The 26,878-nt window shown below is 51.5% G+C and overlaps 1 protein-coding gene across 13 annotated transcripts in view; it reads left to right on the forward strand.

Annotated features, from left to right (window-relative positions):
• Positions 1-26,878, forward strand: part of RARB (retinoic acid receptor beta) — an 876,710-nt gene that overhangs the window by 835,103 nt on the left and 14,729 nt on the right. For all 13 annotated transcript variants that reach the window (XR_006700944.1, XM_045436330.1, XM_045436327.1 and 10 more), the window contains 2 exons: positions 13,025-13,185; positions 25,354-25,530. Coding sequence is in view for 12 of the 13 variants with exons in the window: in XM_045436330.1 (XP_045292286.1) it covers positions 13,025-13,185; positions 25,354-25,530 (338 nt within the window). In the remaining variant the exon portion in view is untranslated. The remainder of the gene's footprint in view (positions 1-13,024; positions 13,186-25,353; positions 25,531-26,878) is intronic.

Here is a 26,878-nt window from a genome sequence, read left to right on the forward strand (position 1 = left end):
TTTCCCACCAACCGCTGGCACTTCCCAAGGCCCAGTTCCTGAGCCTCATTTTTTCCTTCCTCTCTCTCCCGTTGCTTATCTCCCTCATGACCTCGATGGTCCTCCTAAGATTTCGGCTCCTAAATGATCTAACTTCACACCTGTCCTCTGGCCTGGTCCATAGAGCCATCGCTTCCCGGATTTGCCATCTCAGTTTCTGGTTCCCGCCCGTTAAGCCAGACTCATTACCTTCCTGCCCCACACTGGATTCCTTATTCCCCATCAGCTTCCCCAGTTTCCTTTTATTTGGGATACCATCCATATCCCAGTTCCAGCGTTAAAAGGCTTTTTCTTCACCCCCCACATTGAACCCATTACCTAGCCCAACGTATGTTTTCATTGCGGGGTTTCCTAAATATCCCTTTCCCCCGCCTCTCCTCATTGTCCCTATATGGATTAGATATATATATATATCTAATTTTCTCTCCCCACCAATCCTCATTCTGCACTTCCTCTACGCACACCAGCCACCCTGCTCTCCTACAAACCTGATGCAGACATTCCAGGAAGCATTTCCTCCTGTCCCCCACGTCCAGAATGTTCTTCCCACCTCTTTCTGCTTCCCCACTGAGACCCATCCTTTGAAGGCCATCAGAAATCAACTTCTGTCATATAACTGTGTTCTGTCCCATGCTCAGGCCTTTCCCAGAGTGTTCTCTTCATCAAGAGTGGCTCCTGCCCCTTCAAGCCTTATTCCTTCGTTGAATATTTGTTGAGTGTCCTTGGAAAAGACACCGCACTAGGGACACGAGAATGAATAAGACCTAGGATACTCCTATAGGGCACTCAGCTCAGTATCCCTCTGCTCTGTGATATTTTTCGTGACTCCCACAGACTGAACTGTCAGCTCCCTCATCTGTGGATCTAAGTACCATCTTACAACGTACACCGTAGGTTTCATATTCCTGTTGCTTCAGTCAGTGAATTAATATTCTGGCATGTAACTCACTGCATGATAGTTATTTGTTTAGGTGACTATCTTTTACTAGAATGTGAATCTCTTAAAAATAGTAGCTATTTGAACAGATGAAAAGCTAAATAAACAGATGAACACATGGGTGGCTGGGTGGATAAATAGATGAAAGGTTAGACCAATGGATGAATAAATGGATAGACCAATGGAGGAAAAAAATGGGGAGGGAGGGCTAAATGATGAACACATAGATGAATAGCTGAATGGATGGTCAGATGCATAGATGATGAAAAGATGAACTGGATGGATGGATGGATGGATGGACAGATGGATGGATGTGTGAAAACAAACCTATAGTTAAGAGAGACTTCAGTGGTAACCCTCCCATCCATTGTAAGAATACCTTTTAAAATAACTTTGAGAGCTAAGGTAACCTCCAAAAACATTAACAGTAAATTTAAATTAATTCAAAAGTTTTCATGTAATGATCTTTTTATTTTTAAGCTGAATTGACTAGCTATATTTTTTCTTCTTTTTCACTTAAAAAAAATTATTTAAATCCAAGTTAGTTAACATCTAGTGTAATAATGGTTTTAGGAGTAGAATTTAGTGATTCATCACTTACATATAACACCCAGTGTCATAGGAAAGGAAGTTCTGGTTAATTGACTAATCATATCCAACAGTAGGCTAGCATGTATCTCATATGTGGATGGCCAATTCTCTAAAAATGAAAATTCATAGAATGCCTTTAGAACAACAGCTGTACTGAACAATACTCATTTGGTGATTCTGAAAACCCTTAGAATCCTTAGAGCTTCAAGGATACCAGTGAGAATCACTTAGGGATATATAAGCTGGCATAAATCATTTAAATGCCTTAAGGTGAGAGTTTTTCATTTTAACTAGGTATGTAACGTCCACCCATACATATGTAGACCCTTGCTCTGGTGATTTGGGTTTCCGAAATTGATTTGACAACATGCAGGCCCTTCTCTGCAGCAATATCCTAAATAGGGTGTTGGGCACACATCAGCAAACATGCAGACATTTGTCTCTCTCTCGGATACCTCATTGACACACGGATGGTGCAGGCAGAGATTCATCAGGTGTATCAGGCAGTATCTGGAAAAGTTGGAGCCCAAGGAGATGAACGTGGCCGCATCTGTTTACTAAGTCAAGTTCACATGGAATTTCCTGCCATGGAGATGAACCCACTGAAAGTTTAAAAATTGCTCAGCTTACCTATCCTCCACCCTCCCCTTAGTCTCCAGTTACGTGGGCCCCAGGCTGGAGCACTGGTCTTACCTTGGATGAAAATTCTTTCCTCCCTCCCTCCTTTATTTCTTCCTTCCTAATTTTCATGATCGCTTTCTCTTTCCTTTCTCTACTGCTGTCTTACATTTCACATTTGAAAGTAGTCCGCGTATATTAAACCCTCATCGTCTGTATTATGTATCTTCTACATTTCGTTTGAGAAATAAAGCATACTTTATTTGACTTCAAATTTTCAGTAGCTCCAGGACTCAATAAACGTTTGGTGAATAAGAAATCAGTGTAGGGCTCCCACTACTTTAGTACATATTACAGTGTGTTGCAATTATTTGCATATCTAAATATATATAAGAATTCTGTGTGTGATGGAAAAGAAAGAATGTCCCCATTTTTCAGATGAGGAAACTGAGGCTTCGGAACACTTAGGGACGACCCTGAGTTTGCACGGGCAATAAATGATGGACTAAAATGCAAAACTTTGGAATTTGACCCTCGTCCTTCCCACCTGGCAGTTGTACCTTTCCTGTTTATTTAAAACCCATAGAGAATTTAATTTCATAATTTCTGTATGTTGTAACAGATATGGGCAGGATCTTGAACCTTGTGTTGGAGGAATAACAAATTGTCTTCTTCCTCGCCTTAACCACTGAATAAAAGCAACCGTTGATTCAGACATACCAGGGGGCAAAAGCATACGTGGGTATGTGCTACCGTCGCCATAAACACACTCTTTACCGACGCTGTATCCGTTAGCTATTGCTATATAACATACTCCCCCAAAGCTCAGTGGCTTGAAACAATAAGCGTATATTATTGCTTATAAAACTATTGATTGGCTGGGTGGTCCTTCTGGGTCCACCGGGCTCTCTCGTGAGACTCTGGTCGGCTTCAGATAGGGTAGGCAATTCTGCTCATCTTCTCTGAATGCTCTCCCAGATTTATGGGCAGGTTGGCTCTAGATTGATATCAGATGGTCTTAGCTGGACTAATTGGGCTCTCCTCTGCACGGTCTCTCATTTTCCAGCAGGTTAGCCCAGGCTTGTTCATACACAGTGATGGCGTTCTGAGAGGGGCAGGCAGAAAGTGTGCGAGATCTCTTGGAAATGGTATAATATTACTTCCACTGCATCCTGTTGGTTAAAGTGATTCACAAGCCACGCCAGATACGTGGGCTGTGGAGTTGTCTCCACCTCTTGACGGGAAAGGCTGCAAAGTCAATGCAAACAGGGTGAAATAGGAAGACACAGAGGATTAGGGCCACGTTTGCAGTCAAACCACCATGAAAACATGGCTCCCCTTCCCAGGCACCCCCCATCTGATGCTCCCGTTCTGCAGGGTATGTCAAAGGGTCATACTCCCCAAGAGAAATTACTGAGCCTTCTCAGAGCTTTCTCCAGGCTAAATGCCTCATTTCTGTTTTTAAAAAAATGTTTTGGGGCACCTGGGTGGCTCAGTCGGTTAAGCGTCCGACTTCAGCTCAGGTCACGATCTCGCGGTCCGTGAGTTCGAGCCCCGCGTCGGGCTCTGGGCTGATAGCTCAGAGCCTGGAGCCTGCTTCCGATTCTGTGTCTCCCTCTTTCTCTGCCCCTCCCCCGCTCATGCTCTGTCTCTCTCTCTGTCAAAAATAAATAAACATTAAAAAAATAAATTAAAAAAAATAAAAATTAAAAAAAATGTTTTAAGAGGGAAAATATAACAGTGTCAAGGAGGGGTGCCTGAGTGTCTCAGTCGGTTAAGCGTCCAACTTCGTCTCAGGTCATGATGTCACAGTTCATGGGTTCAAGCCCCACCTCGGGCTCTTTGCTGACAGCTCAGAGCCTGGCACCTGCTTTGGATTCTGTGTATCCCTCTTCTCTTCCCCCACTGATGCTCATTCTCTCTCTCTCAAAAATGAATAAATGTTAAAAAGAATGAAAAAAAAAAAAAGAATGTCAAGGAGACTACAATTCGTTTTCTGAAAATTGGGTTTAGAGAACAGTAGGAATAAAAATTTTGACCATTAGAATTTATCATGATAGATATTGTTGTTTAATATTTGGAAGCACATAATTTGCCGTGATACAGGTTTATCTGGAAAGTCTTCTGAGAAATTTCTTTTTGTCATCCCCCTCCTTCCACTCACATACTGCTTTGAAAGGCAGTCCATGGGCCTGGATCTCTGTTCATCATTTACCCTAGATGTATGGATCCTTACTCTAAGACAGTTGATTCCTGAATCTGACACTGCCCGCATTTTTACGAAGAAGTTACAGTTAAAAAAAAAAAAAAAATGCACCAGTCTTTCAGATACAAGAGGGCAGGTTGAACTCAACAGAGTGAACTTCAGCTTGATATAACAAAGAACTTCCTGCCCACGAGTATGGCTTATGGGAACAGATACTGAACTCTCCTTTTTGTAAACTGGAGATAATTTAAAAAGAACATGAGTTGATCATGCCATAGGTGTGAGGGTTTACTTACTCCTGAGTAAGACACAGAGGGCGACAACCTCAGTGTCTTAAATTTCCATTAAAAAAAAAACTTTTTTTAATGTTTATTTTTGAAGGAGAGAGAGACCGAGCATGAGTGGGGGAGGGGGAGGGGAAGAGAGAGAGGGAGACACAGAATCGGAAGCAGGCTCCAGACTCTGAGCCATCAGCACAGAGCCCGATGCGGGGCTCAAACCCACGAACTGTGAGATCATGACCTGAGCCGAAGTTGGACGCTTAACCGACTGAGCCACCCAGGCGCCCCTTAAATTTCCATTAAAAAAAATTTTTTTTAGTGTTTATTTATTTTTGAGAGAGAGAGAGCACTCTCTCTGAGAGAGAGAGACAGGGGAGGGGCAGAGAGAGAGAGAGGGAGACACAGAGTCCGAAGCAGGCCCCAGGCTCTGCACTGTCAGCACAGAGCCCATCGCTGGGCTGGAACTCACAAACCCCCAGATCATGACCTGAGCCGAAGTCAGACCCTTAACCGACTAAGCCATGCAGGCGCCCCTTAAATTTCCATTTCTTAATGTTCAGTTTTATGCCATCAGTTAAGACCTTCCTCTCAGCCCTCGTCATGTGGGATGGCTCTGTCACAAGCCCAAAGCCAAGGGCACATCTGCCTCCCGCGGACAGGATTTGGTCACTGAGAGTAGCCCATTGCCGTCCAAGGGAACGTGCAGAGAAGCTCCACTAATTATGAAGGAAGGTGTCTCAGAGGCACTTCGCACCTTCTCACCTGCTCATTGTCAAAGCTCCCGCTTTTATACCTCATGCAGGAATGTTTTATTGTCCCTGGAGTTGAACTTAGGATGTTTCCTATGGTTCGTACAAGACTCTTGTCCAAAGGAAAGGATCTGTCACTTGTAACAGAGCTTTAAACTCTTGCCTTGCAAGGATGCCCACCACATGGGGCCTGCCTGGAAAGGAATATGGCCAGGGCAGGGCTGGGCAGGGCTGGCCACGCAGGCCAGACAGAGGAGGAAGAAAGGATTTGGAAATAAAAGACAAAGGGGAGGCTCTCCACTCGAGAGGAGGTAAAATCTCCATATCTACAAGCGACCAGGGAGAGGAAACGGTGTTTCAAATGGTTTTAAAAATTTTATTAGTATAATATTCCACTTTAACCAGAAAGAGGTATTTGGCATTTGGTACATTATGATATTTCAGAGATTTTCTGTAAGTGCTTTGAATAACTTTAAGAAGCTGAGCTAGGCTGGTAGATCCTTGTTAAACTCCGAGAATGCTATGTCCAGACTGCTTCTCTTATGACTTGCATATTTAATATTCTGTAAAAATTCTAAGTATGCTCCCCTGCTCCGTCACTGGCACTGTGAACAGCCAGGCCATCCCTTAACACGTTGCACTTGTGGGGGGCCGGGGGGGGGGCACATCGCCTTTCCAAGTCCCCACCCACGTGCTGCTGCCTCCCAGGTTGGAGCCCTGCAATCACAGTATTCACTTAGCAGATACTCTGGTGCCCCGCCCTCAGTCTGGTCCCAAAGGCCTGTGTCCCTGGGTGTGGGGGAGGGGGGGGGGACTTCCTGGTAGGCTCATTCACTAACCTCCTTTCTCTGTATTTGCGCAAACTTCGACTAGTCCTTACGTGGTTAAAGTGCTGTGTTAGGTGCAGGACACGGTCTCCACCTTTAAGGAGATTCTGATCTTGAGGAATATTCACTCGCCCGACTCTGCCCACCTTTACCGTGGGACCTACTGCGCTCCACGTTTGAGCACCAACCCCCACACCCCGAGATAATGGGATAAGTCTGTCTTTGTTAGTCCTACATCCATCTGCCTTCAGATCCATTGGTTTACGGTTCATCTACATAATTAATTCAGAAAAATTATTTTTAAACTCAACTCTATTTTTGTGGTTTTCTTTTAAGTGTGTGGGTGTGTTAGTTACAGGCTCTCCCCCATGCACAGCCACCAGATAGGTCACATCACCAACTGTGACCCATTGTTTCTGTAGTTAGCAAGGTGAAGACTCCAGATGAACGAATCCCAGACTTTAATATTCGAACAAGAATAAACAGACCGCTATGCTTCCTTTGCTACACTGAACATAGAGAACGTTATGGGCAAAAACGCCGTCGACTGTATTTTCCTTTTTCTCTTTCTTTCTTTTTTTTGACGTCGTGGAATCTTTAGCGAAGCGTTGTTTTCATCTCTTCCTGAATCCAAGTGAAATCCACAGCTTTTGCATGTTTCCCACATTACATTTTTATTGTGTGCGTGGAAATCAATATTCTAGATACATGCACAAGTGCACACATTAAAATGAACATGACTTCATTTATTTCCATGATTAGACATTCAAATAAAAGTGCTTGGGTGTCTGTTTTCATATTCATGGGTCGAGATCCGTACATCAGAGGTATTTGTATAAGTGACACTTTTATTACGTTCATTTCATTTGCAATATGATAGTGGATCATAAATATGTTACTTTTACGCCACCAAGTCTGATTTGTGGCGCTTGGCCCTCACAAGGAGAATACTTGATATTTTATGGAGCACCTTGCGTTCCAAGAAGCGCTTTGCAGACATCAGGCCCGGCTCGCCCAGGTGTGTAAATCATACTCGTGACCCTTCGGGCGCCCCACCTGCTTTGTCAGCCTGCTGGCTCTGGCCGCGGTGGCTCGAGTGGTTCTTGAATGCCCCGCGGGCCCCGACATGGAGATGAGACCTCTGATTTCTGGAAGGAAGAGGCTCGGGTGAGCTCTTGTTGCACACAGAGCAGACTCCACATTTCGTCACATGCTCACCTTGTCCCTCACAGAACAGTTTCTGAGCCCCCACTGTGGGCCAGACACTGTTTTCGGCCCTCGGGAGACAGAGACAAAATGTGGCCTTGGCCATCCAGATATTCAGACCGGGAGGGGATGGCCCTGTGAGACGGTAATCGGCCCCCACCTTGAGATAGGGGCTCCGACACAGAGGCGATGGTATGTGCCCCCACCATCCCACTGCCCGTGCCTGTGGGATGCACTGTGCCTGAAAGCCGTCAGTCAACCCTCGGATCCATCACAGGTATGTTGGTGCCCGTGGCAGCCAGCATCCCTTCCGTGGGAGTGGAGGGAGAGGCCAGCCACCAACATCACAGGCGGCCTTCGGGGCTGAGCATCAGTTGTACAGCCCGGACTCCCTAGGCTCCCACCTCCCTTCCCATCCCTCCCCTCAACTCGCTCTCCCCTTTCCCCAGCATCAGCCTCCCCATCCTGGATCAGAGCCCCTTGTCCCTACACACACACACACACACACACACACACACGCCAGTGATACACATGCACCATCCTTCATGGCACCATGTGGCAGAACTGTGAATGTGTATGACATGACCAAATACAGTGGTTAAGAATGAGGACTCTGGGGGCGCCTGAGGGGCTCAGTCAGTGGAGCGTCCGACTTCAGCTCAGGTCGTGATCTCGCGGTCTGTGAGTTCAAGCCCCGCATCGGGCTCTATGCTGACAGCTCGGAGCCTGGAGCCTGCTTCGGATTCTGTGTCTTCCTCTCTCTCTCTGCCCCTCTCCCGCTCATGCTCTGTCTCTCTCTCTGTCAAAAATAAACAAACAAACAAAAAAAAAAAGAATGAGGACTCTGATGCCAGGTTGTCTGAGTTCAGATCCCCACTGCATCATTTCTAAAATGCATGGCCTTGGGCAGGCTGCTTAGCTTTCTGTGCCTCAGTTGTCTCATCTGCAAAATAGGCATGATAATGATAGTGATCGGGTTGTTGTATGGCCTAGTTATGAGTAGAAGGCTTTGGGGAGTGCCCCATGGCTGCTAGGGTAGCTGTAATTAACACTTTCAACATTGTAAGAATTCTCCAGGACGAGTCACGGTAGGTATCCTAATAGCGATGCCCTGTTCTCGTTATTATTGTTACTGTTGCTGTCGGATGACGAATGTCTGGCTCTCACCGTAAGTGAGCTCCATGGTAGCAGGAACCATCTGTGTGGCTCCACTGTTATTTCCTCCCTGCAGCAGATGGTCCCTACTAGAGGCTCAGACAACATTTGAATGAATGAATGGCCAGAAAACGAAGAAATGAGCCCATCTGTTCATTTGGGGCCGCTCCCATGTGGCTTCTGGAGAAGCACCACTGCCACTTGCAGCCGTGGACCTCGTGATAAAGCCCACAGATCCTCAGTGTTCGGGCCCACCATTTCCACGTGGAAGGGCCTTAAGTTCTTGTTCCTGTATGGCCAGGCCATATGACCCTTGATGGTAGACTGGCCGTCCCACCTAGCAGACGTCCGTGCACCTCTGGGAGGGCGCCGCTGCCTTCAGGGAAGCTCTGAGAGGGGCTGAATCCCCCGGGATGATGATGAAGCCAGTGTCCATACCAGGTCCCTGGCCCCCTGCGGCACCTGTATCACCCCCTGCCCCATACTGCCCCAGATGCTGCTGACCACGAGCCCCCCGAAACTGGATGAAGCCACCGTCCCCAAGCCCTCATGGCGTCCCATGTACTGTATCGCCTCCTTGACTCTGGTGGCTCTTGGCAGCCATCCCCATGCGTGGCCCAGATCCCACATCTGCAATCCACCGCAGTTTAAAACCATTGAGCAAAGCAGTTGTTGAAGCCATGTGTTTACAAGACACATCCATCAACTTATGAACCTTTCCGTGATTGGAGCATCGTTACCAGCGGGTCATTGCGTCTTGCAGTTGGAGAGGAGTACCCGAGAGTCCCAGTAGCCCTTTGGTCATGGAGATTGGGGCGTCATTACCGGGGGGGCCATTGCGTCTTGCTGTTGGAGAGGAGTACCCAAGAGTCCCAGTAGCCCTTCGGTCATGGAGACAGTAGGAAGGGCACTCCGCCTTGGGAGGGCAGGGAGCTGTCTGGAAGGGAGCCTATGGTGTTACACACTGGTCCCCTGGCAGTCAGTCAGCTGGTAAGAGTGCTCTGAGTTTGGGCCTCAAAGCTCAGAAGATGGAGCTCTGGCTTCACGGCTTGTTATTTTTGCAAATGGCGGGTGCTGTCTGAGTCTGAGTGCCCCCACGCGGTGCCCTGCTACAGCTCACCAGGGTCCCCTTCCCACCTGACCTCGCCTCTCACTTTCGGGCTTGGTACAGATGATCCGTGGGGGCAGCTCACGGAGTGCCCCCCCTACCACCTCCCAGGTAACCTCCAGGGCTGTCTTTCCTCGCATGCGTTTTCCAGGTGATGGTCCAGGGGGCTGTGGGTGGATGGGGGACGGTGAAGCAGAATGCTGAGAAGCGCAGATCGTTCTCAAGGTCCTACAGACTCGCCTGGGGATGCGATCATGGGTAATTATGTGTGTGTGGTTCCTCTGTCTGCTTTTGTGTATATTCCACTGAAATCTTGGCTTGACTACTTTCAAAGAGGGTGATCTTGGGCCTCAAGCTTCTGAGAGTGTAGAAATGGAATTTTAATGCCTACCTCACCCGGTTCACTGTGGAATTCAGTGAACTAGAATTCTTGAATTGCTTAAGGCGGTGGCTCGCCCTTGCTAAGCAATCAAAAAGTGGCATTACCGTCACTGCTGTGTTAGGTGGTCAGAGGTCGCCATCTTGGCTTCTGATTCCAGTCACAGCAGTTCGTGGTGTTCAGTGACTTGTGGCCTCCCTCAGGGGGCTGGGTTGTTTTTTTTTTTTTTCCTTATTTTAAGGTATAATTCACAGAGCGTAGCATTCATCATTTTAAAGTATGCGGTTCAGTGGTTTGTAGTATATTCACAAGGGTGTACAGCCATTCCCACTACCTAATTCCAGAACATTCACATATCCCTAAAAAGAAAATCCCGTTAGCAGTCAGTGCTGATCTTCCATGAGCCCCAGCCCTCGGCAACCACTGATGTGCCTTCTGCCTACCGGTTAGCTTTCTCTGTACGTCTCGTATAAATAGAACCACACAACACGCGGCCTTCTGTGACTGGCGTCTTTCGTGGAGCATAACGTTGTCAGGGTTCATCCACGTTGTAACGTGGGTCTGTACTTCACTCCTTCGTGGCCAAAGATATTCCACTGTGTGGATGCGCCACGGCCGTTTATCCATTCGTCAGGGGATGGACATGTGGGTTGTTTCCACCGTGGGGCTGTTTACGGGAAGGGCTGCTGTGAACATTGGTGTACAGGTTTTGCATGAACGCTTATTTTCTGTTCCCTTGGGTGGACCCAGGAATGGGATTGCTGGCTCGTGTGGTAACTCTTTAGCTTCTCGAGGGACTGCCAGACTGCTTCCCTTAGAGCTCTGTTTTGGAAGGACCCTCACTGCTCACGTAGGGCTCTTGTGTTAGCAAATGACGAGGGTCACGGGCAGGGGTCAGGAAAGCCCGCTCACCTGCACGGAGAGCCCGTGGTGCTCACACACAAGGCGTCAGGCCCCAGCCTCCCCTCGCAGACCCAGACTCTGTCCTTGAGGAGCGTCGTGGGGGCGTCTCGGCTGCCGTGCGCTACCCCCTTCCTCACGGTCCCTCCTTTGCTGACCGTATCCTTTGCTTTCTAACTGCTTGAAACCATATGCTGTCCTCCTCCCCCTGCGTCCCACACCTGCTAGGAATGGTCTGGGCACTTGGCCAGTCTACACGGAAAAGTAATACATTTGAGGCTGAGTTACTTCACACTGTCGTTACCACTCACCTTAACCTGGAAATGTTCTGAGCCAAAGAACAGTGTCATTTCAGAGTCCTGGGGGAGGAAAATCCTCTGGAGAGGTATTGTTTTCTTCTCAAACGTGTCCGCTCCCTTAAGAGCGAGTGAGTCCAAGTGAAGAGAGAACTTGTCAACTGTGTAAACGTTCTTCAGTCTCTCTGACACTCAGTTTTCTTCATCTGTAAGATGAGTTTAAAATCACCTCCCTGATCAGGGGATTAAGTGAGATGCTGCGGACACGGTTCCCAGTACAATGCTTAAGATGCTCGAGAAATGTGAATATTCGCCCCGGCTGCCCTCCGTCCAGGTCAAGAGTAAGTGACTTATACAGACACTGGGATCCTTCAGTACCGTTCACGCACTCCCTCCCCATCCCCATCTGTTTCCTTCCGCCTTGCTGCGCTCCCCAGCTCCCCAGGCCTTCATTTCAGCCTGCCCCATATGGGGCCTCGGGATCCTCACCGTGTAGACCCAGGGAGCTGCCAGTTCTCAGATCACCCCGGGTGCTCTCAGGGAGGCAACACAAGCCAAATCCTCTTAGGGCAGATCGGATTATGACCTGGGTCATTTTGCAGCACAGATTCGCAGGTCATGGCGGTGGCATACACGGCCAGGTGGTGTCCAGCCTGGCCACCCCCAGGTCCCCGGGGAATGGGGACGCCCCGGAGGGGCTTGCGCGGTCTGGTTTCACCTGTTGGCCTCCCTGGGTTGCGGTTCCCTTCCCCGGGAGATCCTAGCCCGAGGCCAGAGCTTTGCGTGACACTCGGGTTTGAAGTCATCTGAGAGCTCTGTGCTGCGAGGGGAAGCGTGGGTTTCCACAGCCCCGGGTCCTGGGACTCGACTCATCCTGGCGTCACGCTCCGCTGCGAAAGTGCTGAGGCAAAGACCACACCTGCCGAGGGGTCAGTGGGCCAGACAAGATGTAGAGTGGAGCGGCTGTAGATGAATAAGCAAATGAGTGGACCAATCGTTTTTCAGGCCAGGGGCCCACAATGCATAGATTATTGTTTTAAAATAACTTTTTTTAACAATAAGTGATCATAAACATTTTATTTAAATATTATATGTGATGTATACAGTGTGTAATACATTAATACAGTATTTGCAAATAATAATAAAAGATTATGTGATGAATACCAAAAGTCTAGGAAGCAGAAAAGCACGAAGGGACAAAAATCACCATCCCATCACCTTTGAGCTGAATCTCTTCAAAAGGGTCTGTTCATTCAGGAAACTAAAAGACATTAACAACAACAAAAACAAACCAGAAGGCTTAGCTAGGAATCACGAATCATGATGCAACAAGGCTTTTTGTTCAGCAACGTGTCTCCGGGCCTGAGTGGTTCCCTCGGAGCCTCTGGAACTGGGTGGGAGGGAATGGGGAGGCATTTGGAAAAATCCATCTTTTGAAGACTAGTCCACATAGAAAGTTCTGTCCAAACAAACTGAGGCTCTCAGCCTTTTGGGCGACCCTTAAAGTAACTCTTTAAGAGTTACTTGGCAGGTGCACACGCAGACAAACCTTCCTCTCTGCCTGGCCCTTCTGGCCGCCAAGCCTCTCTTCTTGGGAGATGTGTTCATGGCACCTTTTCCCACTGTTCCTGTTCCAAGTGTCAAGTGAGTCCAGGCAGCGTCGGGAGATGGAAGCTTGCAGCACAGGCCCGGCCGTTAATGACCCCTGGTTTGCCTTCTCTCTCATTTCCAGCTGTCAGGAATGATAGGAACAAGAAAAAGAAGGAGCCTTCGAAGCAGGAATGCACGGAAAGCTATGAGATGACGGCTGAGCTGGACGATCTCACAGAGAAGATCCGAAAAGCTCACCAGGAAACCTTCCCGTCACTCTGCCAGCTGGGTAAATACACCACGGTAAGAGACGCTTCCGCCCGAGGCTGCCGGGAGGGTAGGTGCAGGCCCTTGCATGCGTGTTGGCTCCCTCCTTCCCTCTCCCCTTGCCCTGGAGGGCACGTCCACCCAGATTCAGCCCAGACCATGTAGGTGGACGGCGTGGGGCTACGCAGTGGCCGCCTCCCTTCGTGTGGTGGCCTTGGCACAGTCACTGAGAAGGATGGGTGTTTCCTCCCATCCAGTCACACAAGCATGCGTGCGCCCAGGAAACACAGACTGAGCACTTACTGTGTGCAGGCCGTGTGCAAGGCACTGGCGACATGAGTGACCAAGATAAGGTCGCTCCTCAAGGGGACACACAGCCTGGTGAAGGAGACAAGGGAAACCGGTGAGGTGTTGCAGCCGTCATGACAGACGCCTGTACAGAGCCCGGGGGGCACGTAGAGGGGGCACGGGGCCGTCTTTTAAAAACCTACCTCCAGCTGTGAAGTCCAACCAACGTTATGGGGCCCTCCCCGGGCCACGGTCTGGCTTGAGAGAGGGTGTCAGCCCCCTAAGCCAGGGCTGGGGAAAGCACAGGCGTGACTCCTCCCCGGGGAGGCAGGAGCTCCCGCTGTGCTCCCAGAGCTGTGCCAGAAATGGCTCTCACTGCGCGTAGACATGAAGACAAGGCAGGAGGGGGAGGATATAGGATCAAGGGTGGGTGACGTATATTGACGGGTCTGGGATATGTCACTGAAGACCCATGAGCTACTTCTATTTTTTTAAGCTGGTTTTTGCATGTATTATGTTCACTGAGACCAATTCCCAGCGCATGGCACGTAATAGGCACTCAATAAGTTATTTGTTGAGTGAATGAGTGAATGAGCGAACGAATGAATGAATATAACTAGAATGCTGTTCTGGCCTCCTTAAGTAGCTTACGTTGCTTGCCTAAGATGCTGGTAAATGCATTTTTTTAGAAATCCAATTATCTGCGGCACCTGGGTGGCCCAGTCGGGGAAGAGGCCGACTTTGGATTCCGGTTCAGGTCATGATCTCACGGTTGTGAGTTCGAGCCCCACATCGGGCTCGGTGCTGACAGTGTGGAGTCTGCTTGGGATTCTCTCTTTTCCTCTCTCTCTGCCCCTCCGCCCACCTGAAAAATCAAGAAACGTTCAAAGAAATTTTTTTAAACCCAGTTATAGCCTTTGCCGGTTGGGTGACTGGCACGCCGGAAAGAGAAGAGCGTGAAAGGTCCCGAACGTAAAGAGGAAACGGTGATGCAGAAAGACCAGGAACAGTGAGCGCAGGGGCTGCGAGGCCGCTTTGGGGAGCTTGCGGGCGTGCCTCTGAGGGTGCCGTCACCGCTTTTTCTGTAAAACGGGAATGGTAACTGGAAGCAGGCGCAGAGGGTTTGCCATGAGATCAGTCGGAGAAAGCGTCGGGCGGCTTCTCGGGTGCGGGTGCGCGCGGCTGCCCGGCAGGTGGCCGCAGTTAGGCCGGGCCACACTGAAGTCTGGCTCAGGGGGCGCCGGACGGACCCAGAGCGGTGCTCCCCAGACCTCAGCGTGCTCACTTCTGAGGCATCTGGCTGTCTTGCTGATGGGCAGGTTCCGATCCAACAGGTTCGGTGTCGCGATGGGGACCGAGGGGGCGTTTCAGGCGCGGCTGCAGACCACACTCTGCCTGGCAGAGGCCGTGAGCCAGACTCTGAGTAGCAAGACCCAGGAGGACTCGGGGGCCCACCCAGGCCCTTGGTGTCAAGGAGGAGAGACGTTTGGCGTGCCTCACCCACCGATGCGTAAAGCCGTTGTCCTACCCTCCCGGGCCCAGGGAAGGGCCTGATTCAGCAGACAGGCCCCCACCGAGCTTGGGGAACGGCATCCTAGCCCAGAGCAGACTCAGAGCAGGACAAGGCTGGACGCCGTAAAGGAGCTTTTCTTTTAAACCGAGAGGTAAAGTAGGCCCGTGGACCAAGAGGTGGCGCAGGGTGACTCATCAAGAGCAAGGACGCTCGAACCAGATGAACGTGGCTTCACTCCTGCTCAGCCACCGATCGGCCATGCGACTATGTGCAAGTTATTAACTTCTCTCGGCCTCATTTTTCCCTTCTGTGGAATGGGGATGATATAAAAGGGTTAGAAAAATTCAATACTTCCTGAAAAGCTCCAGCAATGGGACCCGTAAAAAACAGTGATGTGGCAGAAGCCACAGCCACCACGTATCCATTCGCTGTGTGTGAACTGATGCTCCGGGCACCTGGTCCCATGCCAGGTGCTTCTGGCACTACAGGGAAGCAAGGTGATTCATTACCGGTGCCAAGGAGAGTATCACCTATTCCTTTTAGAAATACTTCCAGGCACTGTCTGGGGCTTAGTATCAAGGTGCACGCATCCTGACCTCAGCAGCCAGGGAAAGGACAGGAGGAGGTGAGGGGAAGGGCAAGACTAAATTGGGAGTGACCGGGAAGGGAGAAAGAAATAGGCTTGCAGAATCTTGAACGCTCAGGAATTTGTATTTTAGTTTGTAAATAATGGAAAAGAATAGACAGTTTGTCTTCAGGAGCCTTTATTGTTATCACCATTAATACTACGGCTAATATTTATTGAGCATGTACTATGTACCAGGGACCATGCTACATAAATATTAAATCTTTGACTCCTTATGGGGACATTGTGAAGTGGGTATGGTTGCTTCCATATTGCAGATGAGTAAACTGAGATGAGAAGGCTAATTTACTTTCCCCGGGTCTCATAGCCAATAAATGGGACTTGACTGTGAACAGCCTGAGTCCAGGGACAGCCCTTTTAACCATGCCATACACAGGATATATGAAGAGGGCGGATGGCAAGGTAGAATGGAAGGAGGAACCACTGGGCATCTAGGTGAGAGGGGGTACCTGTTCTCAAGGAATAAATACACCACGAACTCCAGAAAAGACAGAGTAAAAGAGAACAGTCAAAGTAGGGAGGGCTTTCTGGAAGTGGAGACTTTGGAGCCAGGTCATGAGGTGAGAGACATTTTCTGACAATATCCGGGATCATTTGCTACGATATTAGGGGTCTCTCCCTTCTGGCCCAGGCGGGATCCCTTAGTGTGGTCTAGGCCGTCCCCCAGGCCCTGACTCACCTGGTAACCCGATGAAATGGCGTCTACTCTACTCTGGGGGAAGGCTGGGCAAACACAAGGTGTAGCATTGCCTCTGCCTAGAACACATGCCCTGGTGTGGCCTGGCTTCCTAAAGGGCCTGGGACCAAAATGCTCCTTCGGGACGGACCTCCCTCTGAAAGTCGGCATAGCTCCTTCCCACCCCAAAAGCCAGCCCAGGATTCTGGTCGGCCTCGGCCTCTACAACCTTCCCTTCCCCCGGGCCTCCCTCCAAACCCGGTAGCCTCTCCTTTTGGATTCTCTTTACACCACAGGTCTGGTTCTCCCTGTGTCCAGGCTAGTGAGGCTGCCTGCCCAGCCTTCCCAGAGAGCGCAGCAGGGGCTGGCAGGGCCCCAGCCCTGTCCCAGGGCTCACACTACAAGTGTGACCCTCCCTGAAGGCTTGCTCTGGCTGCCGGAGCTGCTTGGCTCACGTGGGGCACTAACACCCCACCCAAGAACGAGTAGAAGCTGGTGGGTGAAGCCGTAGCTTCCTTGCCCCTGGGGAGGAGACCCCTTAGGTATTCTCTAAACCATTTCCCAGGGCTTCCCAGCAAGAGGAGCCCACCTGCCCACAGGGATGGTCTTCCTGGACCTCTTTCCCCTCCCCCCTCCTCCAGTGCTTCCTGAGACCTTTTCCCAGTAAGCTGCTTGCGTTCAGATCCTAGTCTCGGGGTCCGCTTTTGAAAGGCCCAAGGCAGGGAGCTTCCCTGACGGCCTCCAGGACCCCTCCCCGTCCGTCTGTCTTTGGTGAGACACCGTCCGTTCCCATCATCCTAAGCACTTTGTGGGGACTTTCTACACCTCTTTTGGATCCAACAGGGAAAGTGGAAATACACCTGTTTTCCCTCTGCGAGGGAACTTAACCACACGTAGGGCAGCCGACCTCCTTCCAGAAGCACGCTGCCCATTTGTGGAATCAAGTCTGCTCGGATACAGCCTCTCATCTGGCTTTTCTCTTTATTTCTACTCTCCGTACACAGATCTAGCTCAGTTTTTATTGTAAGCAGCTTCAGATCCTTTCTGGAAGTAGGTGGGGATATAAATAAATAACAGCAGCCATAACACATTCCCGGCAAGCTCTTAGTTCCGAGTTGAGCTTTTTTTTTTTTTTTTTTTTTTTTTTTATAAAGAGCTTTTTTTAGACAGGCAGTTGCTTCCACTGCGAGGAAACTTCCTGGCATCTTCACTAGCCTGGCATCCCTGTCAGATGCCTTTGGAATAAGTGGGCAGAGAGGAATTAAAAAGGCAGCTAGCCACCCACCGACAGACCTTTGAAAGAGTAGTTCCTTTTTCGTCTCGAATTAGGGTAGCTTTGGGACAAATGGTCAGGCCCGAGGAGGCAGCAGAAATGGGTGGGGAGGCAGGAACATATGTCCCCCCACCCCCGCCCTCCACACCCGGCCCGGGCAGGGCTCTGACCTCCAAGCTTCAGAACTAGTCTCCTTGGGAAGATTCCTAACCAGTGACCACCCCTCCAAAAACCAGGAGGAGCGGGAGGGGGATCCCAAGGGAAAGGTGGAAAACCGGGCAGGGGCTATTTATAGAGGAGTCTCCAAAACAGAATGAAGAAGCAAACCAGAGGAAGCATCCTAGCTCTGAGGAGATTCCCTCTGTTTCCATAGGTCCAACTCCAGCAACTGTGTCATTTGGGTTTTCGGGCTTCGTAGACCTACGGTCTTGCCTGTGCGTGATCCACCAGAGGAGCCTCGGCCCCCTCCTCTGCAGAATCGGATTTGCACGGTGCCCGCCTCACGGGATTGCTGGGAAGGCTAGTGAAACAGCTGCTCCAGAGCACCCAGTGCAGGTTCTGGCGGAGAGAGGTGCGAAATGGGCATGTCTCCTCTGGATCGGGTGATGAACGCCGTGTGGAAATAAGCTGCCCTCCGCGGGGCCCGTGAGGTTGAGCTGTGGAGATCTAAGGAGCCCTTAATCGACTCAGAAAAGTGGCCACTAACCGAAACATTAAACAAAGCTCCAAAAGACTCCCCAGGAAACGGGTGCTTTAGAAAAGGAAGGGTATTGTAAGCGGTTCCGGCCATTTGCAGACTTGGCCTTCGTTCTAGAAAACTAACCCTGGGATCAGCCCAAGAAGCAGGACCTGACGCTCAGGAGATCAGCCTCCCCCCCCCCCCCCGACCAGGAGAGACGCATGGGGGGGAGATGGGGGCATCTCGAGGCCCGAGTTCTAGTCTCCACTCTGCCACCTCCCAGTTGTCTGACCTTGAACGAGCTCTTATCTTTTGTGAGCCTGTTTTCTGCCAGTAAACATACCTGCCCTGTCTGTTTCACGTACACCGTGCTTTCATTTTCTGACACACATTGACTGTATCCCTACTGTATTCGTCTCCTAGGGCCTCCATAACAAAGTACCACACACTGGGTGGCTTAAGCCAACAGAAATTTATTGTCTCACAGCTCTGGAAGCTGGAAGTCCAATATTAAGATGTCAGAAGGGCCATGCTCTCTCTGGCGGCTCTAGGGAAGAATCCTTCCCGGCCTCTTACAGCTTCTGCTGTTGAGGGCAATCCTTGGCACTCCTCGGCTTGTAGAAGCATTACTCCAATCCTCTGTCTTCACGTCCGTGCACATCTCTCTCTGTCCGCATTTCCCATTATCACTGGTCAGACTAGATTGAGTCTGGCCCAGTGACCTCATTTTTAAGTTGATAACCTGCGTGGAGACCCCATTTCCAAGTAAGGTCACATTCTGAAGTTACCAGTGTTAGGACCTCGACATATCTTTGCGGGGAGGGGGACACAATTCACCCCAAAACACCTGCCGAGTGTGGAATTGAGCGCATGGACATTCACCCTTCCGTGCGTTCTGCTCTTCTGTGAAGTCTGGCTGAAAATCAAATGTTGTCACATGTTTTGTGAGCTTTTAGAAACCTCTGGCAGTACACGTCACGAGTCTTTGGCTTTTAATGAAAAATGCCCTCTAGGCACTGTGCTACATTTCCCTGGATCTTACCGCGCGGTGGGGAAAGGAAAAGACACTTCCGGTCAAGGGAATAGCATGAGCAGGGCCAGGCGTTTGGCAAAGAGAGGACTGGATGCAGAGCCGAAGGAGATAGGTCAGGGCTAGCTGGCGGGGCCTTTGTGAGCTGGAATAAGGTATGTGAGCATTGGCAACAGAGAGCCCAGTGGGCTTTCTAGACAGGAGAAGCAAGCCAAGAGGGTGAGCCCTGGCTGTTCTGTGCCTGGCCGGAACGCTTTGGCAGGTAAGCAGGGCAGAGCTTTGGTTCGTTCTCAGATGTGTGCCCGGAGTTCCAGAAGCCATGAGTGGCCTTTCAGAGTAGCTGAGACCACCCCAAAATCTAGCATCTCCTGGACGTCCTCTGGAACACTGATTCGTACTCTGGTATATTCCAAAGGCTATACCCCAACACTCCGCCACGGTCCCCCCCCGCCCGAATCTCTAAGATCCCCAGCCGTGAAGGGGCTGCAGCCGTCCAGGGGCACCTCATGTGTTGGTCCCAGAATCTTAGGCAGGGAGGGTGCAGGAACACCCCTAAAACATTACCCTAAAACATTACCTTCAGGGATATCATGCTTGCTTCTAGGCAGACTTCCAAGAAACTCTCGGGGAGGTCCTGGGTTCGAGACCCTTGTTACTGCCCACGGCCCGTTACTCAGAGCCCTGGCTACCCAGGGGCTGGTCCCTGCCCTGGTTGTTGGATGGCTGCCAAGCTGCCTCTCCCCACCTGTTGGAAGCGTCCGGGTCTGAGGAGAATGCGAAATGTGTGCTGAGGGCCTCTGTGCCTCCCTCCTCCCACTGACGGACACCCCCCAGCTGGTACATTCCTAAGGCCGTGTCGTCCTAGCGCCTAGATGCGTGTTTGCTGACCACAGAGAGATGCTGGCCTGGCACAGAATGCTGTCCTAATAATGATGCCGTGGATCTTTCAGCCACCCGCTGGGAGCCTCCAGCACCTCCAGCCAGGAGGGAGATGGCAAGTGCAGTAGCAGTCTCTAGAAGACAGCAAGGTCAGGCCAGGAGCAGAATACGAGGTGACCCCGGAGCGAGGGGGTGGGCGAAGTGGCGTGACGGCAGGGAGTGCCAACACTGCCTCGCGAGGCCCCTGTGCCCTCCGCCTGACGGCTGGGCGCCTCACACAAGTGACTTGACTTCTCTGGGCCTCGGCCTCCATCCCGGCCACATGGGACGAGAACAGCTCCCACCGGATGAGGGTGCGGGGAGGAGGAGAGGGAGCTGGTTGTGAAGCTCTGGGAACCGCGCCTGCCTCTGGGGGCTGTTGGGTGCGACATTGGGCCATGTGCCCTGGAGTGTGGAAGACAGGAGCGTCCTGCAAATACAGCTTGGGCATCAGCCTGTCCCGTGGTCGACGGGCAGATTCAGGCCTAGGGAAAGGGGCGGCGGGGGGGGGCACCCTCCTAGCAGACGTGCCCAGCGTTCCCTGGGAGACTTACCTATTTGGAAGAGTTTGCATCTCCTCCTTGGCTAAAAAAGGAGCAACACGCAGCCTGTCTGAGCCGCCTCAGTATCTGGGAGCTGCCACAAACAGGACTTTAAGTCACTGGTGATTCCGTCCCCGTTGATGGGTCTCGTTCTGCAAGCAGCAGCAATCAGGACAGGGATCCCTCTGTGTGACAAAAATGGCCGTATAATTGGATTTCATGGCGGGGTTGGGCTTTGCTGCTGCTAAAGATGGCCCTAGGGTGGCCCCTCCGTAGGGTCCCCGCCGCACAGCATTCTGGGAAGGCAGGCTGGGGCTCCCACCTGGAGATGGGCTTCCCCCCCACTGAGGAGGAGTGGGGGAGGGAGAGGGGGGACATGGGGGTCCGGGGGCGAGAGTTGGAGGAAGGCCTGCCTTCCCCCCTTGGTCTTGGCCGAGCTTCTCCTCAGCTGTTAGCAAGGGCCTCCCCCACCACCCCAGCTTCTCACTCTCTCATTCTCCCCCCCCCGCCCCCCCCCATTTCGGAAGTGCCGCGGAAAACCCACACTTCCCTCCGTGCTCCCCGTAACCGCCTTCCTTACCGACTCAAACAAGCAGGGCTCTCCATTCGCTGCAGCTGGCAGATAATATATAAGCCATTTTCAACCTCATGCCTATGAATCGAGCAACCAGTATAATAAAACACCAGGTTATTTTGTGTTTTATTAACTGCCTCTTCCCTTCAGTTTGCATAATAGTGAGTTAGATTTACATGCCATTAAGACGGCGGTGCATTATTTTTAATAGAAGGTACGACAGGCTTCTCTCCCTCAGCCCGGAGTGTGGTGAAGTAAGCTCATATGATGCTGATGAAGGCTGCGTTCACACTCGCTGGGTCGGGCCAATGGCTTTTTTTCCAGATGGATACTCTGTTGTCAAATGATCGCCCGCCGCAAGCTCGCCTCTCTGTCCCTCTCTTCCGTGTCATCTTCCTACAAACGGGATAAACTGCCTATTAAATTTAATTACAGCCCGAATGGCCGCACGTCTTGCTCTGGTGTTCCCCTGAGTGTACTGTGCTCCACCAAGGTCCTTGAGGAAGGAATGAAATCAATCTGGAGGATGCGCGCCCACTTTCTGCCGGGGGGTGTTGCAGAAGGTAACGTTGGCGGCCACCTTTTGGAGGCCTTCTGCGGCATCCCCCCTGCCACCCCCAGCATTAAAAACGAAAGCTCGCTTTGTTGACACTCTGGGCTGATTTTCACAGAGGTGAGGAACCCAAGATTCGGGTGCACGGCACCCTTCTCTGAACTGTTGACATTTGTCCGAGTCCTGAACGCCAGGCCCAGGGGGCCTCCCCGTCCATCGGGGTGGTTCAGTTCTACGTCCGGAGGCAGCGGCGGCCTCGTGACCAGGCCTAGACCCCCGCCCGGAGAGCCCCATCCTCAGAATTCTGGTCTTCCCGAGACCTGAAACTAGCAAGGATTTGGGGGAACTTCATTCCTCGCTGGTTCATTTAACGCGTACTTACTGAGCCTCTGTCTGCCGTGTACCGGGCAGTTGCTGTAGACACTGAGGACAAAGCAGCGTGAAATGGGGCAGGGAGACCCCGCGTACGTAAGTGAAGGCCAGTGTGTCAGGAGACAAGCACAGTAAACTTCGAGCAGGGTGGGGGGCACGGAGTGCCAGGTGGGGGGGTCCTGTAGTTTTCAGTAGAGGAGGCCAGAGTGGGGCTCAAGAGAGAGTGACCTATTCGATCAAATACTTGGAGTAAGGAGGGAGTGCATCATGTGGGTAGCTGAGGGAACAGCAGTCCGGGTGGATGGAACACCCAGTGCAAAGACCCAGAGGCAGGCATATGCCCACCTGTTCCGGGCAAGCAAGAGACCCGTGAGGCTGGGTGGAGTGAGCTGAAGAATAGTGGGAGGACGGGAGGTCGGAGAGCAGGGCCCGGATCTGGGGAGGCCTTGCAGGCCAGTGACATGACTTTGGCTCTGGGGATGAAATGAGAAAGCAGTGGAGATTCGGAGTAGTACATTGACTTGCTTTGACTTTTGTTTTCAAGGGATCCCTTTCATTCCTTTGATCAGAATAGACTATAAGGCAGCCAGAGTGGAATGAGGGAAGCCAGGGAGGAGGCTGTTGCAGTGATCCAGGCAGGAGATTCTGCTCTGGAGATTAGAGAAGGAAAAGTAGAAGAAAACAAGCCAACCAACCACTTTCTTGGGTGTGTGTTAGTGTGGTCCTAAGCAGAAGCTGAGACCTTCAGTAATTTCTGGCAAATCCTTAGTGGCGTTCTGTTTCCTGTGCGTCCTCCGAGCATCCTCCTTACTGGCTAAACGAGGAAAGCCAGGTTGAGGCTCGTAACGGGCCACGGAGTGGGAACCAGTACGGGGACGTGGCTGGCCATGCTACCTCTGCTCCAGAGGACAGAGGAGAAGATGGTCATTGCCGTTGTCTGAACCCTCCGGCAGTGCCGTTGGCAGTTGGCACTGCTGAGGAAAGGGGTCCAACGCTGACCAAACCCCCCGGGACACACCAGGCACCGCCTGCGCCCCCGGGACCCTGCGCACCTCCCTGCAGCCTTGGAGGGCAGCTGTCCCTCCTTACCCCCGGGAAGACTGAGGCGTCGCTTCCGGAGGGCTCGCCTGTCGGGGATCAGGTAGACCTGGGAGCCACTTCCGGCCCCTCGTGGACAAGTTAGCTCTCCTCTCTGAAAGGGCTTTCCCTGTCTCAGGATGATGCGGAGAACAGCTAGCCCCTCCTTGGCCGGTGACCGTGGGGTTGGGCGAAGTTCGGAGCCCGGGGCCTGCCTGGATGGCTCCTGCCTTGTGGCACGTCCCCAGAGCACCGGGCGCTTTCCCTGCCCCGCTGTCAGCTCACCAGGGGAGGGAGCACGTCGGGTGTGCTCAGCAGTTACACCCCGGCCCCTGGCGGCCTGAAGGTGGATCAGGAAGCATTGGTGGAACAGAGGGTGGGAGCAAGAGAGGAAGGCGAATGCGTGAGTGAAGGAAGGAGTATTCGAATAGATGGAGGAATCCGGCCAGTAGGCGCCCGGAGTCGGACTGAAATCTAATCTTCCCGTAGGGGGATGAGAGGAGGGCTTCCCCCTGATTTCTTCTGAGGCTCCCCCAGGAACCTGGGCCTCGGGGTCCAGAATGAAAGCTGCTGGGGGGGTGAGAAGGCCGGTCCCTCCCAGAAGGAGCAGCTGTGCCCTCCTGGGGCTCCCCTCAGGGAGCTGTGTCCTAGCACCGAGCGAGCGTGTCCCGAGAGCCCAGCCTGGCGGTGGGACCCGGGGCGCCCGGGGAAGCGCGCGTGTGACCATCACAGCACTGACGTCCGCTAGAGAGTCTGTGCTCTGCTGTTGTCAGTGTAGCATTTTGTTTTAATTCACACCGTCCCTTTCTTACCTCTCCATTACGAAAACTTGCAGACACAATGCGGAAGTTGGAGAGAATCGAGTAACGAACGCTGTGATCACTCCCCAGCCTATCTTACTTCAACTCCCAGCCCTCGTCACGCTGTCTCCCCGTTCTATGTTATCCAGAAGTCAGTCACGAATATGTTCTTTGGCCTGTGAATATGTTAATGTTCTCGGTGGTGGGGGGGGGGGGGAACTGCCACCAACAAAAGCGTAGCAGCCATGTTTTCGTCACATGAAAGTAGCATCTCACACATCGCAAGTGGCATCTCACAGTGAGATCTCACATTCCCATTCTTGCAATGGGTGTCTGTGTTTTTAGCGTATTTGAATCAGAATTCAGCTAAGGTCTATACGTTACAATTGATAAGCCTCCTAACTTTTTTTTTTTTTTTTTTTTTAGTCCCCTCCTGTGCCTCTGTCCCTACCTAGCCCCTGGACCCCAGTGGTCTTCTCTCTCCCTTATAGTGCTGCTGTTCTCAGAATGTCCTGCAAGTGGACTCCTTCTGCGTGCAGGTTTTTGTGTCTGCCTTCTTCGCCTGGCCTGATGCTTCTGGGGCTCATCTGTGCTTGCGGGCTGTGTGGGTGCTCCCTTTGTTGTTCCCGCAGGCCAGAGCGGGTGTGCCGTGATTTGCCCATTCGCCGGTCCATCGGCGCCTAAGTCGCGTTGCTTCTAGTCTGCAGCTTTCTCTTTCCGTTTCTTTTGATCCCCTTGCAATGTATTTGTTGAAGAAACCAATTCGTTGCTTTGACAGAGTCTCTAGCATTCTGGGTGGTGACAGTCGCATCCCACATAGCGGAACTTAGCACATTCCTCTGCCTCCTGGATTTCCTGCAGTTCCGTGGAGAGGTCCACTCGGATGCTGGTGTGACTGTTTCATAGATGGCGGGTGTGTGATTCCATGACGGATTGCCCCTTTGGTCAATGCCTCGAGCCCGTAATTCATCAGGGTTCTGAAACGGTGAATCTTTATTCCATCATTCCTTCACTTCTTAGCTCATTCCTAATTCACTTCACTTATTTTTTTCATTTCTGTATCTGTCATTTGATGATCCGTTGGGGCAGGGATACGGTATTGAGCATTTGAAAAAGAATCCTAGCCAAACGCAGCCACCCCAACAGGAAGCTCCCTGGTCAAGACTGAGACATCAGTGCATTAATCGGAAATATGCTGTGTTCCTTGCCTTCTGTTGAGCTTTCCAGAAACTCCCCTGACAGTGTTTTTTCCTTCCCTCTTAGAACTCCAGTGCTGACCATCGAGTCCGACTGGACCTGGGCCTCTGGGACAAATTCAGTGAATTGGCCACCAAGTGCATTATTAAGATTGTGGAGTTTGCTAAACGTCTGCCCGGCTTCACCGGCTTGACCATTGCAGACCAAATCACCCTGCTGAAGGCCGCCTGCCTGGACATTCTGGTATGTGCCCTTCTGAACTCTTAGGTGGGGGTTGGGTGGGGGGAGGAGGGGACAGCGATGCTTTGAAGACCTGCAGAGGCTTTGGTTCTCCAGCCTCTCCTCCTGCCACTCCCACTGCACACTGAGCCCCATCCTTCCTGCCTGAATCTCAGTTCCACTCCTGAAAGCTCAGAGACCCCCTCCCCTCCCCAGAGTCGGGCAGAACCTCCTACCTTCTCGACCCTGGTGTGGGAACCCCCACTGCACGATCTTGGGGAAGGACCCAGCCTGGCTCGGTCACAGGCTTGCTTGCTCCCCCAAAGCCCCTTCCGTGGGCCAGTCCTATAGATCTTTCAAAGGCTGTCACGCCTCTCGAAGCCAGAGCGACAGGAGGTGGCACATAGCACCCTAGTTCTACCCTCTGATCTTAAACCACCTGTCAGTGGCCTTGGGAAAATCCCTTCCTTCCATAGGCCTCAGTGTCCCCATCTGTGCAAAGGGAATGGATTCCTGGTGCCTCTCTCCCTCTGCTGTTCTCACACCGTAGCTTCTAGGGCCCTAGAGAGGGTAATGACAACTGTCATACCTTGTCCCTTGTGGGTCTACTGGCTGGATACCTACCCTGTCTCTTCCTGATAGGGGCATCAAGGATGATATGATTCATTCTGGCTGGGTTGGTTTTCTTGGGCAGAGAAACAGCTCTCATTGGAGGGGACGGGGATCTGTCCTGCCTGCAGGGGGTAGTATAGGCTGATGGGCCCCTGGAGGAAGTGGGAGGGGAAGCTGGCCTGCGGGGATGCTTCAGAAAATAGAGAAAGTAAAATTCGCTTTTGAAGTGCTTTAAAAGCATAGATTTTTCCTTTTATTACATCTTTCATAGCTTTGGGTATAAACAGTTCTGCAAAGCAAATATAGTTACTCACTGTAATTAAACACACAATCCTGCTCAGGAGGAGAGAAGACCTCCATGTGAGGCAGTCGTGCAGGAAGCACGAACGTTTATGTGTCTTTCCACTTACTGGTTGGATCTTAGGAGGAGTGGTAATGGTTACTCGATAAGCTACAAGTTCCAGGGATCCTGAGAGTATATGTGGTATCTTTTCATCTTATAGCGTCAGAGGGTCTGGAACGAACGTAGGGACGTTCAGGAAAAAATGAAAGATCAGAGCAGCGTTCACCTGTCACCTACCCACACCCCACAGAGTCTGCAAACCTCAGCTCCTTGGAGCCTCACACACCTCAGTGAGCCTGGCTGGGGATGGCGATTCATCCCATTTTACAGCTAAGGAGCTGGAGACTAGGTGAGTCACCAGGGTCAGGTGATTGCTGGAACCACACCCAAGGACCCACATCTTTGGACTCCAAAGCC

Source organism: Leopardus geoffroyi, chromosome C2 (genome assembly GCF_018350155.1).
Source record: "Leopardus geoffroyi isolate Oge1 chromosome C2, O.geoffroyi_Oge1_pat1.0, whole genome shotgun sequence".
Lineage (NCBI taxonomy): Eukaryota > Metazoa > Chordata > Mammalia > Carnivora > Felidae > Leopardus > Leopardus geoffroyi.